The 17,679-nt window shown below is 35.0% G+C and overlaps 1 protein-coding gene and 3 pseudogenes across 3 annotated transcripts; 2 read left to right on the forward strand and 2 right to left on the reverse strand.

Annotated features, from left to right (window-relative positions):
* Nucleotides 1-120: 120 nt before the first annotated feature.
* On the reverse strand, nt 121-5,022 carry LOC143556186 (protein LONGIFOLIA 2-like; annotated as a pseudogene). The gene is made up of 3 exons (XR_013139337.1): nt 4,154-5,022; nt 1,089-2,447; nt 121-1,004 (listed from the first exon to the last, which is right to left on the reverse strand). The product of XR_013139337.1 is annotated as a protein LONGIFOLIA 2-like (transcript).
* A 2,677-nt stretch (nt 5,023-7,699) lies between these two features.
* LOC143556145 (protein COBRA pseudogene) lies at nt 7,700-9,512 on the forward strand (annotated as a pseudogene). Its single transcript, XR_013139328.1, has 3 exons — nt 7,700-7,790; nt 7,916-7,995; nt 9,042-9,512. The product of XR_013139328.1 is annotated as a protein COBRA pseudogene (transcript).
* Nucleotides 9,513-10,457: 945 nt separating this feature from the next.
* On the reverse strand, nt 10,458-10,820 carry LOC143556163 (uncharacterized; annotated as a pseudogene).
* A 3,903-nt stretch (nt 10,821-14,723) lies between these two features.
* On the forward strand, nt 14,724-17,348 carry LOC143556164 (protein COBRA-like). The gene is made up of 4 exons (XM_077045570.1): nt 14,724-14,873; nt 15,062-15,141; nt 15,883-16,339; nt 16,915-17,348. Exons 1-4 carry the CDS (start codon nt 14,783-14,785, stop codon nt 17,064-17,066), a joined length of 780 nt encoding a protein of 259 aa, XP_076901685.1. The 5' UTR covers nt 14,724-14,782; the 3' UTR covers nt 17,067-17,348.
* The last annotated feature ends 331 nt before the right edge of the window (nt 17,349-17,679 follow it).

Below are 17,679 nucleotides of genomic sequence, written 5' to 3' on the forward strand. Positions count from 1 at the left end.
GTGTTTGGTACTTGATAGTTGATACTTATACAATACACTAATGGTCAAACATTGTAATAATACGCATGCGCGCTCAATGTCTCGAACATCTGTATTTTGTGAAAAGGTTTGAAGCAAAGAAGATATACATAATGCAGTTTCTTTTGTATTATAATATATATGTGCTCACACTTCACACACAAATTTGATTTGCCGTACATGCTTTCACTAAAACTTAAGCTAGAAAACAGAAACCGAGCAAGATTCGGGTTCTACACGGGAAATAATCGCCTGCAATGTGGCCTCCTTGGCCAATCCTGCAGACCGGTTACTTGACCATTCACAACTTCACATATCAAATCTTTAAAAATTAACCGCTCTATATCCAACACTAGATATGGAACATGAGAACAATACTCATCCCATTCTTGTGACCTTTTATTCACATCTTCATTTATGATATGTGTCACTTGACTCACTTCATCATCTTCATTCGATACACTTGTTTCTGATTTATATTGCAGACCGTCAATTTCTGACCATATTTCTTTCAGTAACTTGTCTGCATTAAAAATCCTCCCTTTATGTGGCCCTAAAGGATCGAACATGACAAATTTATGACCGAGAACATCGTTCACAGTATCAAATACCAACTTTCTTCTTAGTCTTGGATCTCATAAACTTTTTGTTGTTTCCATCATCTTTAATCTCTGTGCATGCTTTGGTTTTCTCCAAAGCGTTGAACAACTCAGGGTTGATGAAACCGACGGCCGGATGTAGCTGAGCTATTATGGTGGTACGGTCCAGATCTCTTAAGCATCCTGAAGCTAATATTATCTCCTCTACATATCTTTGATCTCCGGTTTCACCCTCACATGGAAATGTTACCGTATGATTAACAGCATCATCAGTGTTTGTGTTCAATAGTTTAATTTGATGAACTAGATTCTTTATTTTCTCTAGTTTCGTCTTATTGAACTCAGAATACTGACCTTGTGCCTCTTTAAACCGTAAGTTTTCGTCATCTGAAACAATAACGTGAAGAAAAGGTTAACGAATTAGGAACGAGGAATGTAGTTTAGTAGATTACGATTTATGATATTATGTACCATTAAAAGCAGTAACTTTCTTCTTTACAGGAGACGGTGTCTCTTCCGTGTAGACTGCATCAAGAACAGAAACAGGGCTCGGCTGTTCAATAGTATGCTTGACATGGTCAACAGTTGACTTCTTTTCAGTCAACCATTCTTTCGGTTGAAACGTGCTATTGACCTCTTGGGCCCACTCAGTACCCGTTACTTTTAAATCATTTGATTTTGTTTCGCTACTGTCTTGCAGTGGATCCATGGATTTTGTTTTTGAATGTCTGCTCGTTGAGCCTGATATAGATCGTTGCTTACCGGGCTGCTTCTTGGGCCTACTCGAATCGTAAGATGGCCCGTTTATACTATTCTTTGATCTCTGCATTTTTGGGCTCACGGTTCCAGAAGATTCCGGAAAGTTACCGTTTGGATCTTTCAACCGCTTCCTAGCAACCGTATCTTGTCTAGCTTCTGCATTTTTGACTTTTTGTTGAATTATAATGGGTGAAACGGGTCGGTCAACTCTCTGATTCAATGCATATTCTTTGTTCTCTAACCTCTTTTTTGGCTTTTGTATTGCTTCTATTATCTTCTTAAGAGCTCTGAGATCCTCTCCAATTGTTTCAAACTCGTGTTCGGTCAACCGTTTTTCTATCTTGTCATAGATAGCCCGAGAAACACGTTCGGCTCTTGGTGGCTTCTGTGGGCCTCGAACACCGCCTTCTTGCTTCCATGGAGCCGTTTCCAGGGGTAATTTTGTCAATACATGACTAACTTTGGTTCCCTTTAGTTCTTCCTCTTTTCTCGATGATTTTGCGTTCGAGACCAATTCTTCGTTTAAACAACCATTTGTTTTCAAGGTTTTACTTCTATCAATCGAGGGTGTTAAAGCTTCCAAACCCATCAATCTGGCCACAACACTCGACGAGGCCCGCTTATTACTTATCGGGTCACTAGCAGAATTACCGAAATACCCTTGCCTACTGTCCAGTGACAACCTCGGAAGCTCTTTGATCTTCATATCAGATTTCAACCGTGATTCCCGTTCATCACACGAGTACTGTGTCATCTCAAACGGCCTCGGGGAGTCAACATGCTTCATTATGGGCCCTACCCGTTCATCTTTCGCCACAGTTTTAACCGATACAGCCCGCGGTTCTCTTGTCATCGAATCCTTTACAACGTCTCTAATATCAGATAACTGCCTAAACGAATCCGTCTGTTTTCTGTGGAAAAATGGAGACGAACACGATTCAGACACCACACTTTGAGAAGAATACGATGCTTCCGTTTGAACTCTTTTGCTACAATCTAATGATGACGTGGCGGTAGACGAGCTAGACGATGAAGCCGAGTTTCTTGGAGTAACTCTGGTTTTCTCTATACCTGTTTATTATGTTTCAATAAAAGAGTTATACTCGTTAATTCATCGATTCAAACAATTACAATAAAGTGGCAGTTAAACAAGCAACAAGCTGGCCACAAAACCGATCCTACTAAAAACAAAGCTTTGAGTCTTAGGCTATGTGTAGTGGAGGGGCTACAAAATTGGACGACTTACGCCATGTGACGCTCCGGTCAGCAAAGGGTGGGTTTTTATTTTGAGGTGTAATGGTATTGTAGCCTCATATATATATATATATATATATATCACACACGCACATACATATAATAATAATAATAACCATTACTATATATAATGCACCAAAGAGGGTCAAATTAAGACGCCATCTTTAACTAATTTACAAGAATTAATGCATTATGTACAAGACTAATTAGGGACAAAAATGTAATTGTAACATAAAAATCTCACGGGCATTTTCAATTCTTCAAAATAGTTACAAGTTTCATCCCTTAAAGTGATAACTTTGGTCATTTGTCTTTTACTTATATATTATTTTATTTTCACTTTTAACCCAATTACCCCCACAATTTTAAAACGATCATAACTTTCTCGTACGTTAATATTTTTTAAATAAATGGCATCATAAAAACGAGCATTTTATTATCTTTAATTTGAGTATGATATTGCTATAGTTTTCAAAGTAAAAAAAATTATGCAAAAGTGTTTGCGGTTTGCTTTTGATGGTTTTAAATTAAACCATGAGCCAACTTTACCCATTTTTTGTTGTCGTCGAAAACCGAAACTAAACTGTTTCTAATTAAAACCCAACTAAACCGAACCATTACCAACGATTAGGTTCCGATATAGTTTGTACTTCGATAAAAAAATTTGAGTTTAAAATTTAAAATAAGAATTATAAATCTGCATATACATTCACTTCAAACTAAACATCAACTAATACGTTATTAAGAGAATCATACTATGAACAAAGATAACTTTGGTGACATGAATAATAAACTTTATTAGAATAAATAGAATTCGAAATCATAACAAGAACAAAGATTATAAAAAATCCATACTGAAAATTTGGTTAAATTAAAGTTGTGATAGACGATTTTGCTCGTATTAAATAAAACTTCGGTTAACTATATTTTAACTATGTCTAATATATATTATATCTAGTGCTAAATAAGTAAATAATTAACATTTTAATATGTATGGTTAGCTCCGGTTTCAACCGTGAAACCAAACTGGTGAACAGTCTTACAGTTTTAAACAAAATAATGAACACCCAAAAATTTGTTATATGATTATAAAGTATGTGTTTCCGGTTTCCCGCTGCATCGCGCGGACACTCTTCTAGTATACACAAAACACACACCATTTTCACCCCCTCCTCTTATCGCCCCTATTATCGCCCGGGGGTCAGTGTTCCTCCATTTTGTCGCCCCACTACGCATAACCTTAGGGGCTGATTATTTACTATGTACGACCGTTGAACACGCAAAACCCTACTGAAAACAAAGCTTTAGGTCTTAGGAACCAAAAATACTACGTATGACCCGCTGAACTCTATTCACAACTCCACAGCCTATGGGGCTAGGAAATCAAAATGGATAAACGCGTGTTAATTCTCTAAACACGTTTTCTCATGTTTAGCAACTTCGCGTGTTACAACATAACAATAAGCTGTTTATTTGATCATATATGAGCAAAACAAGACCAAACTAAACCAAAACATTCATACCTGGAGGTAGCCTCTTGTGGTTATGATCATTTCGGCGATACCGGTGGTCAAAGATCTGGAAAATACCATTCAAGCAACCTGATTGCTTCTGTTTGTCACCTCTAAACTTATGCACAACCTCCTTATCTGACATGTTTAATCAATCAAGACTTATAAAAAGATTACAGGGTTATACTCATATATACTCATAAGATGTTTTATAATATTTGGTGTGCATTAAAACACTCCAAGATTGTAGCTTTTTTGATTCTTGAAGACAAAACTGTTAAGGGTTGCAGAAGAGGATATGATGGAATATAAGGAGACAATGTTGAATATTTTTTGTGGGAATTGAATTGTGTGTCAAATTTTGAGAATGAGAGGGAAAATATATATATTTATTTATAACATGTATGATATTAATGTGTGAGAGATATATATCATATATGCACTAGTCTTCCACTTTTGCATGTGGACAAAATAATGAGGGTGGGACTGCAGGCTGGCTTTATTTTCATGTGGTGTTTGTCAGGTGTTTAGTAAAATGTATGGAAACTTCATGTTCTAAAGCCTGTTTGTAAACTTATCTTTTTGCCAAAATGACCAAATTACCCTCTTGGATTCATCATATTGTTTGTTCTCTGGGGTGAGTTGGTAATTTAACATGGCTTCACCGAGTTGTGAGTCTTCATCAAGTTATCCTGCAACAAAGACTTGTGCTTTATGCAGTAAAGTTGTGAAGGGTTGCATTCATCTTTTTTAGTTAAATGTTGCTCATTTAATCATGTATTTATTACATGTGATGTAACTCTTAGGTTCAGTTCCTTTTGATGTTTATTGCTTTGTTGTTAAACGTATCGCACCTTTTTGTTTCTGGATTGTGCTAGACGTACCTCACTCCCTGTTATATTTGCTAACCATACCCTTTATTAAATCAAGGGAAAAACAAAAAGTAAACAGTGAAAACATGGTTGTTTTTTGTTGGGGGGGGGGGGGGGGGGGGGGGGGTTGTCAAAAATAAACATAGGAAACGTTCAACTATAGAGACTTTATGAAATACAAGACCATGCAGAAGGCACACGTGCCTAAAAAGACAGCTCTATAGATGTTTCCCTTGTTAATGGGACCCACCCACAGTTGGACCCATAATATGCTAACACGTGGAATTTTTCAAATGTAACGTCTTATGAGGGGAAAACGTCAACGTCTAGGTAGACATTTTCCTCTCACAAGATGTCAAGCTAGACGTATTATATTTACTAACCCCTCAAAATAAAGGGAAAATCACAATATTAAACAATGAAAATACGCGGGGGGGGGGGGGGGGGGAGTCAAAATTAACATGGGAAAGTAGAGATTTTATGAAAAACAAGACCATACAGAAGGCACCTGTGCCTGAAAAGACAACTTTGTAGATGTTTCTCTTGGTAGTGGGACTCACCCACAATTGGACCAATAATATGTTGGCACGTGGTGTTTTTCAAATGTAGCGTCTTATGAGGGAAAACGTCTCACAAGTCGGCTAGGTAGACATTACATCTGAAAAACGTCTAGCTGTGTGTCCAACTAACAATGTAAATGTTTACAGAGCTGCCTTTTTAGCCACGTGCCACCTTCAACATTGTCTTGTTTTTCGTGTAATCTCTACACCATAGACGTTTTCCATGTTTTTTTCCGTGAAATTCCCTTAGATCAATCATTTTATCTTTCTGTTTTTACTTAACGAGAGGGGTACATTTAGCAAACTCGTTTATTTACTCTAATGTTCTTGAAACACAACACTATACCATGGTTGTACTAAATGCTTTAGTAGTAATCTTGAATGTGGGAGACATGAAATAAATCAAGAAACATTTACTAGTGGACTATGGTTTGTTTTGGAAATATATAAAGTAAGTACCCTAGATGCTAAGTTGTACCTTTGCCTCAATATATTTACTTTAGAGCCAAATTCTTATGTCACAAGATGCATTACATTCATCATGTGTTTAGCAATCTAGTACAATGATTTACATAGGTATGAAAGTACAAGTGATGTTGTACACGCATGTATGTATGCAATTATATGTTGGAAGGTACATGCCATATTGGATTAGGTATAAGTTAATAATATGTTGTTTTCTTTAGACTAAATTACATAAAACCATAAGTGATGAAAATTGAAACAAAAATGAAACGTAAAGAATCGTCAGAGTGATTTGAAACATCAAGGTTGAAACTTGCAAGTCGATACAAACAAACGTAAATGAACAATTGTTCATAAGATAAATGAAAGTAAGACGGAGTTACTATTAAGTTAAGTGTGTGATGGTAAGGAAACTAGGAAAGTCAAAACTATGAGGATTGTGGTGTCTTATCAGTTTATCACTATAAGTTATTATCGACTAATAGGCAGTGGCGGAGCCACATACATCATACCGGGTTTGACCGAACCCGGTCAAACATAGGTGCGATTTAACGGACGAACGAACCCAATATCATTTAAAAAAAATTCAAACCCATTGATTATGCAAAATTTAGTTAAATACTTTTTAGTAATGAATATTCTTTTTATAAAATATAAAAAGTTTTTAAAAAACTGTAAAAATTAGTGATAAACATTATGAATGGGTCAATAATAACCTATATATGATATATGTATATTGTAAAAAAGCTCAAAGTTATTAATTGAATGGGTTAATAAGCCCAATCCAATAAAAAAGGCTGAAAACAAGTGTTGATAAATTTATTGTCTATCAACCAGGTCCAGATTATCGCCTCCTTCTTCGCCAGTTCGGGCCCGAAAACAATGACGTACTTTTGTTATGATACCGATATTATGTTTTATTTATTTGGCTGAATGACCGACCCTACCCATCCGGGCCCGGAAACTTTGATGCCGGAAAAAATCGAGCACCAAAAAATCCCGAAACCATAGGAAAAAAACCTTGGCTCCGCCACTGTTAATAGCTTATGGTTTGGATGTTAAAATCCAATTGTCATTTATAAACTTTATACAATCATGCCTTATACAGAACTAAGGCATTCTTCATTGCTATTATTGGCGACTTGGTGTTGTAGGTGTTGGTGCGTAACACGTGTAGAGAATGACTGCAAATAATCTATGAAAAGGTAAAAACTGCCGCAGTTGGTAACAACGATTTCTGTCAAAAAGTTACTTTTGCTTCAAAACCATCATCAAACACAAAACTCAATTTAAAAAAAATTATGGCGGGTTTTCCCTGAAATTGGTGACTGGCCGGGCTTTGTTGGTGGTTAAAAAAATAAAATGAAACTCTAGTAATGTGAACATGCATGACTATTTACATGATTATCTGTCTAATTGACTAATTACATGATCATTTTTTAAATGAACAAGAAGCTTAGCAACACTTGTATTAAACTTAAACTTCATGTAATATAAAAACAAGTTGAGCATGTGATTTAATTCTATTTCAATGGTCTTTAAACATATTTTATTTTCAACATGCAAATACAGTTCATATTCATAAGCTACATATGACTATCATGTTTGACTTTAATATTATATAAACTGCTGTTTAATTTAGTAAATCTTAAGAACAAGCAATGGATTACTGCTTTGAATCTCTCACCCGAATTTCGGTTTCCACCATTTTTGTAGCAATCTTTCTTTCGTCATTCGGCTTCACTTTCTCAGGTTTGAATCTTGCTTACATTCGAGTATGTTCTTGTTTAAATTTGCAAGTTTTGACGATTTTCATCTTTTGGTTTTCGAGTTATGACGATAAATATCTATCGACTATTTTGTTTGTTAATTTGTAGAAGCCTTTGATGCACAAGACCCAAATGGTAATATCACAATCAAGTGGGATGTTATCAGCTGGACCCCTGATGGTTATGTGGTACGATATATGTCTATTTTCTTACCTTGTCAAAAAAGTATCAACATTTATAAGCTTACTAAAAAACTTACCAATATAAACATGCAAAATCAGCGTTTACCGAAACAAATATTCAAACAACGTCAAAATAAGCTCGCTGGCTAAGGAGTCTAAAAATTAGGTGACACGCTAAACCATGAAAAGTACTATGGGTCCAAAAAAACAGGCAATCAAATAAAACCAACTAATTTTTTGTTGGCTGCAAAAGCTTTGCCTCCGCTTCCAGATGCCGGCTAAGGCTTGGTTATATTCGTCAACCCATTCTACTTTTAACCGTCGACTAAGATTTATCCAGTAATTTATAAGTCAATGTCTATTTTGTTAAAATAACTTGTTTTGTTAAAATAACTCGATCACGTTGTCCATTCTTTGCAATTATTCATGCACTTTTTTAAAAGGAAATCTTCAAAATGGTTGTTTGACCATTTTGCAAAAATGCCCTTTTGACTAACTTTTTTTAACATAATGACTCAATTGAATATTATAATAAAATAAGGTGGGCCCACCTCTCAACCTTAGCGCATCTAAGGATATTTACGGCCAGTCGAAACTGGTTTTAACAAAAGTCTAGGTCAAACCTTTAAGTACACTTTTTTTAACAAAACAGTTAGGTTGGATGGACAGGCAGGTTTTTACGGTTCTGTATTGATGGTGTAATAATTTTATTTTTTAACCATTTTTTTTATTTGTAACTTTATCAAAAACATAGTCTTTCATTATTATTATTATTATTATTATTATTATTATTATTATTATTATTATTATTATTATTATTATTATTATTATTATTATTAAGAGGGGTATAGAGTTGACATATTTAGGTGTTGCATTTCTATGCTCAAGTATCAAATTAATGATGTTTTATGCATTTGATTGCTTATTCTGCTCATTAAGTTTTTCTTATAACATTTTGCTTTATTACATCTATTAAACATTAATAATATGCGCGAAGTCAATCTTTGATGATGTTATTAATATCTATCAGTATAAACTACTTTTATCGACAGGCCGTTGTTACAATATACAACTACCAAGAATACCACTACATTTCGTCCCCAGGGTGGACCTTAGGTTGGACATGGTCCAACAAAGAGGTTATACAATCCATGTTCGGCGGACAAGCGACCGAGCAAGGAAACTGTTCAGAATATAAAACTACACCACAGCCACATAGCTGCAAGAAGACCCACCAAGTTTCCCTTACAATCAGCAAGTTGCAAATTGTTGTAAAGGTGGAGTTATTAGCGTACGAGGACTAGATCCCGACAACTATATTAGCTCGTTCCAGATTAGTGTTGGTGAAGGTGGAAACACCAACGACACGGTGAAGGTTCCTAAAAACTTCACCTTACTTCGCACCCGGTCCGGGCTACACTTGTTGACCGGCTTTTGTTAGTAAATCACCTACAAAGTTTATTACTCCAGATGGGAGAAGAGTTACTCAAGCTATGAGTAACTATACATCATTTAGTTCATAAACTATTGATAGTGCGAAGGAAAGAAAAAACGAACATGGACACTTAACCGAACACATACTTTGTGTTTGTGTTCGTTTATTTTAAAAATGAACATGTTCGTTTATGTTCGTTTATTTTACTTTAAACAAACAATTCACAAACATATATAAACAAATGTAAACGAACATAAATGAACAAACATAAAACTATTAACTAGATGACTCTTCAAGATAATATGTAATTATTTTCTATTAATCAGTATTGTAAGGTGCCTAGACGCTCCTCGGCATTTCACTGCACCGCTTTTCTTCTCCAAGGTCAAAAAACTCGGAATCTGCCCTAGGCGGTCCCACTCGGTCCTAGACGGCTCTACTCGGCCTAGGCGGTCCAACTTGGTCTTAACAAAATTTTGATTTTTATTAAAAAAATCAAAATTTTCCAAGAGCCCACCACTGTTTTTTCCCTTTACACGCTAACACACAACCTGATTTCAGTTCTAAACTCGCAACCACCATTGTTATCATCCGATTTGAAGTTCTCAACTCACAAAGCTCTTATTTAAGTTCGATTGAGGTACATATTTCATCAACTGAGACATGTTCTTGAACTAATATGTACGTGTTATTGATTGTTTTCGTATTTTCCAGTTGTGCTTCGTATAATTTTAGTAAACTTTTCATATTTGACATATATATAATCTCCGAAAAATAAATTTCTTCGTAAAATACCATATCCGAGTACACCCCGCCTAAACCGAGTACTCGCAACTCCCTAGTCGACCGCCCTAGGAGCGCCTAGCGACTTTTGCAACCATGCTATTAATATGTAAATGAACATAAATAAACAAACATAAATGATATAAACAAACATAAACGAACGTTCACGAACATAAATGAACGAACGAAGCATACAATTATTACAATTACATAACATCTTATTATTATTATTATTATTATTATTATTATTTCAAAGAGCAGAGCCACAAAATGGGCAAAACCTAAAATCAGAATCCAGCTCCCGATCACAGAACTGTCACCGGCGGCTTTCCGACGACGGAGGATAAAAGAGGCCGCAATTGTTGCAATGCATGAGTTGGTGCTTTCCTGGCCAGCGGTAGACCGGTACGAAGAACAGTTTGAGGACTTTGTTGGTGTCGACGAGGTCCTCAGGTGACCGGCAGTTGATGCACCGGCTGGCTTCTTTTTTAAGGACGTTACGAACCTCTTGAGTGACTCCTCCAACGAAGAAGAAGAACATGGTTCGGTTGGGTTGATTAGATCTTGTCCGTCGGGTTAGGGTTTATAGTAATCGGAGGTTTCTGGAGGGTTCTACGAGGGGTAGGGGTGTCCAAAATATCTTAACTTGATTAACCCGACCTGACCCGAACCCGAATAAGCAAATTCGGGTCGGGTTAATAGGGTCAAAAAGTATTAATCGGGTTAACCCGAATTGTTAATAGGGTCGGGTTTCGAATTAACCCAAATAACCCAATTAGTGGTGATAATTAACTTTAAATACAAAGATTAATGTTCTTGAGTTTTTTAATCAAGGAAATAAAAAGGAAATGATAGGAAAGGATAAGAAAGGAAAGGGAAGGAAAGAAATTTTTTTTAATAGGTGTGTTTTTGAGTTAGAAGGAAATTTGAGTAAATAAAATGATAACTTATTGGGAAAAAAACTTATCCTTAGTAATCATCCCATTTTTGAAAGGATAATTTATTGGAAAAAAACATCAATTTAATCCCTCCTAACTCTTCCTACTCCTTTCTTTTCCATCATAAAAAAAACTCATGAACACTCATTTTTTAACCATCCTTAGTTTTCCTTTCCTTTTTCTACTTAAAAAAAACTCAAGAACAAGGCGTTACACTATAAAGGCAATAAAATAAGCTTTATAGAGGAGTTAATGATTCTGTTTATTTAAGAACCGTTCGATGGAAAGTTCATTTATGTTGTGTTCATTTAATTAAACGAACAAACATGAACACATGTTTCACTCGTTCATCTATGTTCGGGAACGTTCGTTTATGATCGTTATTTTAAGTTTGTTTACGTTCGTTCATGTTCGTTTACATGTTAATAGAAAATTATTATATATTATTCGTATTTAGAAATTATGTCACCCTAATATGTTTTATATTTGTTTGTGTTTATTTAAAAGCGTTTGTTTATGTATATTTGTGTTCATTAATGTATGTACATATATGTTCCTCCATGTTCGTTTATCTTTGTTTAATTATGTTCATTTATGTTTCAGAACTCATTTAGATTTTAAATGAACGAACATAAATGAACACAGACATGTTTAGGTTTTAACTAACGAACATGAACACGAATATATGTTCGATTAAGTGTTCGTGTTGGTTAAAAGTTAAATGAAAAAACACGGACATGCCTTTGTTCATGTCTGTTCGGTTCATTTACAGGCATAATATATTTAATTATAAGATAATTAATTGTAAAAGAAATTGAATTTTGAGTGGAATGAGAAATTTTGCAACCTATAAATTACAAACATAAAAAACAACTTAAATTGGTTATCCCAACTAACCCGAAACCCGAATAACCCGAACCTTAATAGGTCGGGTTGCGGGTTAGATATTTTTAAAGAATACCCGACTAACCCGACCCGATTAACCCGAAACCCGATCGGGTTGACCCGATGAACACCCCTAACTAGGGGTGACAAATGTGACCGTATTAAAATGTATATAATGGTTCACAATATGTCAAACTAAAAAAGAAAATGATTGAAACGGGTTGATATTTCTCGAGTTTTTTTTATGGAATAAGAAAAACGAAGGAAACATTTTAGAATTTTTCTTTTTTAGTTTTTGATTTATATTTTGAGTTTTGATTTTTAAGTGTTATTTTTGAATTTTTTAATGAGGTGTTTTTGAAATGGGTTAAAAAGGGTTTTTCAAATATCAACTCATTTTAACCCATTTCAAACACCCCTCATTAAAAAATTCAAAAAAACAAACATTAAAATATCATAATTCAAAATATAAATCAAAAACACAAAAAAGTAAAATTAATAAACATTTTCTCCTTTTCTCATTCCATAAAAAAATTAAAAAAAAACTCGAGACATGTCAACATGTTTTAACCTGTTTCAATCATTTTTCTTTTTTAGTTTGACTCATTATATACATTTTAATACAACTCATTCAACCCATGTGTCACATTTGTCACCCCTAGGTTCTATCTACAGCGGGGAAATCCTTCCCACCGAATGGTTCACAAACAGTTCACTGAGCGTTTGGTTCATTTACAAGCTTATTTATATGGATCTTTTAAAAATTTGGTAGGCATTGTCAAATTTTCAAAATTACAAACTGTGCCTAAAACAATTAAATTAATGACATTAATAAACGTGTAAATTAAGTCACTCAATGATTTATATATCAACTCTAAAAAGAGAAACAACTAGAGACGCCTAAAATTGAAGAAATATTTAATGACGAAATCAGAGCCCAAATTATGGAATCTAGGTTCAACAAGCGGGCCAAACCGTCTATAGCTGATACCCACATGATTTGACTTGTTAAGACCTTTTTGTCACTATTTACAGTATCTGTAACTTCACTCCTAGCCTAAGTTAAGTTATGTCTGTTTTATGTTGAAAACACTTTCTATCTCGGTTTCCCCAATTTGGATCAACTTCTTACCAACTATTCAACTTGTAAACTCTTTTTTTTTTTTTAATTTATATATTTTTTTGTAGTGACGTGGAATGCTACATGTACACATTCACAATTCCTAGCCGGGAAACCTCCTGCTTGTTGTTCATCTCTCTTTTCGTCCTACAACGGGACATTTGTACCATGCAATACATGTACATGCGGATGCCGAAATGTTACTCAACCCGAAACTTGTGTTAAGTAAGTTCATATATATTTTAAAACACTTTGTGTATTTGTCTAAAGTCCAAATACTTATGTTATGTATAATATATGTATCTGCAGTGATAATTGTGTGATGCCTCCAGCTTATGCTCCAATTCAAGCTTATGCTCCAAATCAATATCTTCCAAACGTGACATCGCGTTTAGGCTTCTCTATATTTGCTTTGTTAACGATGTGCTTGACTGTTTTCTTTGTTTTCGTTTGATGTTTTGTTAACATGTTTGATTCATCTTTAAAATGTTGGTTAATTCTTTGAAGTAAAGTTCTTGATTATGTTGTGGATATTGTGAGAAAAAGTTGCTTAATTATCGCGTAACGTTTATCTGTTAACTAACCGGCCACTTCAACTAAAAGCGCGTCGAATGGACTCAACCTGACCAGTTATGTAGGTGGTTCATTGTCTGATCAACCGATCCGTTCAGGTCCAAATCTAAATATAGTGAAATAGAATCTATAAACGCTCATATAAGATTTTGTTTACTTTAGATAAGTGAGTAAACAAACCAAAAAAAATCAAAATAACTCAATTTCACTGATTGTGTTTTGTTTTAATTCTTGCTAAATTATATTTGTAAAGTACATATTATATTTTTAATAGTAGTATAATAATTACCTAGGTAACAAAAAACCACCGCGTTACGATGGTTCATCTAGCGAGTTTGGTTGGTATCGGGTAGGTCTGTAACGATAACGAAAATTAACCCGGTAAAACAAACACACTGAATATTACTGACATCCGTGTAACTTATGATAAAAAACATATTTAAAATGATGTGCTGTCGGTAAAATCCGCGGGATACCAGAACTAAACCAAAAGAATTACATGTCAATGTCCAAATACAACAAATTAACATATTAAAAAAAATGCCCTTGTGTGGTGTGGCTGTGAACGGTCACGAATTTGGCCAATATTGGGTTACAACACAGAAATTAAACAAAAAAATAAATTCGTTTAGCCCCAAATATTTAAACAAAAAGAAATAAAACACAACAAACCAACAAAAAGAAATCTGCGTTTTCCGGTGACGAATTGACGCGAATTTAATCGACAATATCGGCTCTAAATTGTATATATACATTAGTAAGCCCAAAAAACTAACATAAAATGATTCAAACAAAAAAAACTTAAAATATATATTAAAAAACTAACATAAATGATTCAAACCAAAAAATGACTTAAAAAATATATTCCTCATGAATAATTGGCAAGATATGTTGAATGTTGAATATTGGATCATCGTTGACTGATCCTGTGGCTGTAGTTACTCATCCTAGTTTCGCCATATTAATTATTTGACATTTTGACTTTTGTGTTAGCTTCACATTATATACATGCTCAAGAACACTAGCTGCAGTAGTTGCTACAGATCTTAAGAACAAGTCATGGATTACTGCTTTGGATCACTCACTAGACTTTTAATTTCCACCATTTTTGTAGCAATCTTGCTTTCTTCATTCAGCTTCACTTGCACAGGTTTAAATCTTGTTTAATGTCTTGTTTACATTAGAAAGATTAGATCTTTGTTGATCAAGGTTGACTTGGTCATAATGTTCATAGCATGTCTACATTAATAAAAGTTTGACTTAGTAATGAGATGTTCATAGCATAAATTTGTGAATGAATAAATGTTCATAGCAACTCTTTTGTTTGTTAATTTGTAGAAGCCTATGATGCACAAGATCCTCATGGAAACATCACAATCAAGTGGGATGTTATTAGTTGGACCCCTGATGGTTATGTGGTAATTAACTAGCTGTATTATTATTATTATTATTATTATTATTATTATTATTATTTTTTTCATTTTTTTTGAAAATGATCAAAATGTCCATTTACCGGTCAAATTAAGCAAAGTAAACAAAATGTCCGTTTGACCAGTTTTTCTTCAAAATGTCCACCCCAAATTCAATCGACCTGCTTTTAGTTAATAATCATCAATGAAAATCGACATTTCAAGATTTTCAACCAACAAGATTTTGCCACGCGTCAAGAAAATTTCGGCGGAACCTAAAATGAAATTCCGTCGGAAGATGAGATAATTATCGTCGAAAAACGACAAAATCTTGTCGGGAGCCAAACAAATATCGTCGGGACACATAAAAATCCTGTCAAGATGTCTAAAAAATCTCGTTGTTCGACGGGTTTTTTTATATTATTGAATCAGGGTGTTTCGACGGCATATTGATATGTGACGTGACTTGGTTGGTTGAAAAATCTAGTCGAGTGATGATTATTAAGTAAACAGGTTGACTGGATTTTGGGGTGGACATTTTTGCGCCTCGGTAAGCTATTACCTCACCAACTAGTTAATCAGACGCAAGCCCCTCCTCGGGCGGATTCTATGGACAAAACGTTTATTTTGACTGGTCAAATGGACATTTTGGCCATCCCCCCCCCCCCCTTCCGGTTTAAAGGGTTTTGTAACACCTTTAAGTCCACAATATCTATTCATAACATCATACAAACTGCATTTTATCGATAGACCGTTGTTACAATATACAACTTCCAACGATACCGCTTCATTGCACCCCCCGGATGGACCTTAACTTGGACATGGTCCAAGAAAGAGATAATATGGTCCATGCTCGGCGCTCAAGCCACCGAGCAAGGAGACTGTTCAAGATTCAAAGGTGCAGTACCGCATTCTTGCATGAAAACTCCAAATATTGTTGATTTATTGCCAGGAACACCTTACAACCAACAAGTTGCAAATTGTTGTAAAGGAGGTGTTATCAGCGTACGCGGCCTAGACCCCAAAAACTATGCTAGCTCATTTCAACTTAGTGTTGGTTCAGCTGGAACCACCAACAGCACGGTCAAGCTTCCTAGAAACGTTAAATTACTCGCACCCGGTCCTGGCTATACTTGTGGACCCGCTCTACGTAAACCATCAACAAAGTTTGTTACTCCAGATGGAAGAAGAGTCACTCAAGCTATGAGTAAGTATTAAAGTATACTTAATATTAAACTCACTATTTGATGCATCGTACTAATAGAGAACGAAGGTAAATCACGTTGATTCAACGAATACGCGTGATGATCCTTCTCCAAACCCCCAAATTCGACCCAAAAGTCAGGAATTTGAAAAGCAAACGTTTTTTATTCAATAATTGATCAATGATTAGTCACAAGCATTCATAACATATTAATAGAACATCTAAAATAGGTTTGGGCCAACACAAACAACCAAAGGCCCAACAACAGCCCAAAACAAAAACCGAAAACTAGACGAAAAACACAAAAGTGGCCCAAAAGTGTATCTAGAAGCCTTATTTCGGGAAAATAAACGGGATAACTCACCTATGGCATGTTACCACAACGTGGCCCACGTTCCAACGGTCGTTTTGACTGGTAACACGCTTGAAACAGAGGCCCGTAGCCCAAGTTATGCCCATGTTCGTGCAGTCCCTTTTGAAACGTGATATTGGGCCTCCAGAAATACCATGGCCCGCTCTTCTAAACTTGGGCCCACATCACTATTTAACTATTAAACTCAAAACTTTTTTTTTTGCAGTGACATGGGATGTTATATGTACATATTCGCAACGTCTGGCTGGGAAGCCTCCTGCTTGTTGTTCATCTCTCAAATCTTTCCACAACGGGACGATTGTACCATGTAAAACATGTACATGTGGATGTCGATCGAAACACCATTTACTCGCTTAGAAAGTGGAGTGAAGTAAGTTCTTGTTATTGTTTTAAAACAGTTTGTGTGTTTGTCTGAAAACCGATAACCTATATATGTTGAAGTTGTAATTTCGATCGAATAACGTTTTTTTTACATCTTTTTTCAGATGGTGATAATTGTGTGATGCCTACATCTTATGCTGCATATCAAAATGAGATGTCATGTTTAAGCTTCTCTTTACTTGTTTTATTAACTATGTGTTTGGCTATTTTTGTTGTTTGTGTTTAATGTTTGAGTAGCACTTGAAGATGTTACATTTAGTTCATCTTTAAGATGTTGGTAGCCTAGTTGTCTTTAATATAAAAATGCTATTCAGACGTTGCTAGTAGCCGGTGAAATTTTACTGGATACGTTTAAAAAGTTGTCTTGTCGCTTACCATTTTCCAGGAATACCAAACCGATAAATATTATTCTCCCATGTTATTAATGCATATTTTATTTTAATGATAGGGACATACGATACCTATCGTATAATGGTTGAAAAATCTTGCCTATGTGCCATTAATCTCCGCTAGTCGATATCCCACCGATTAATCGTTGTTTGGTCAAAACCGGTTAAAATTGAAAAGTTTATATATGAAATTTGGCATT

This window comes from Bidens hawaiensis, unplaced genomic scaffold (assembly GCF_021521415.1).
Source record: "Bidens hawaiensis isolate Kalapana, Puna unplaced genomic scaffold, B.hawaiensis_p1.1 tig00018483_1, whole genome shotgun sequence".
In the NCBI taxonomy this organism is placed as follows: Eukaryota; Viridiplantae; Streptophyta; class Magnoliopsida; order Asterales; family Asteraceae; genus Bidens; species Bidens hawaiensis.

Coding starts and splice junctions, on each gene's coding strand:
- LOC143556164 (XM_077045570.1), top strand. CDS start 14,783: ATGGATTACTGCTTTGGATCACTCACTAGACTTTTAATTTCCACCATT. Junction 14,874..15,061: donor ATTCAGCTTCACTTGCACAG/GTTTAAATCTTG, acceptor GTTAATTTGTAG/AAGCCTATGATGCACAAGAT. Junction 15,142..15,882: donor GGACCCCTGATGGTTATGTG/GTAATTAACTAG, acceptor TTTTATCGATAG/ACCGTTGTTACAATATACAA.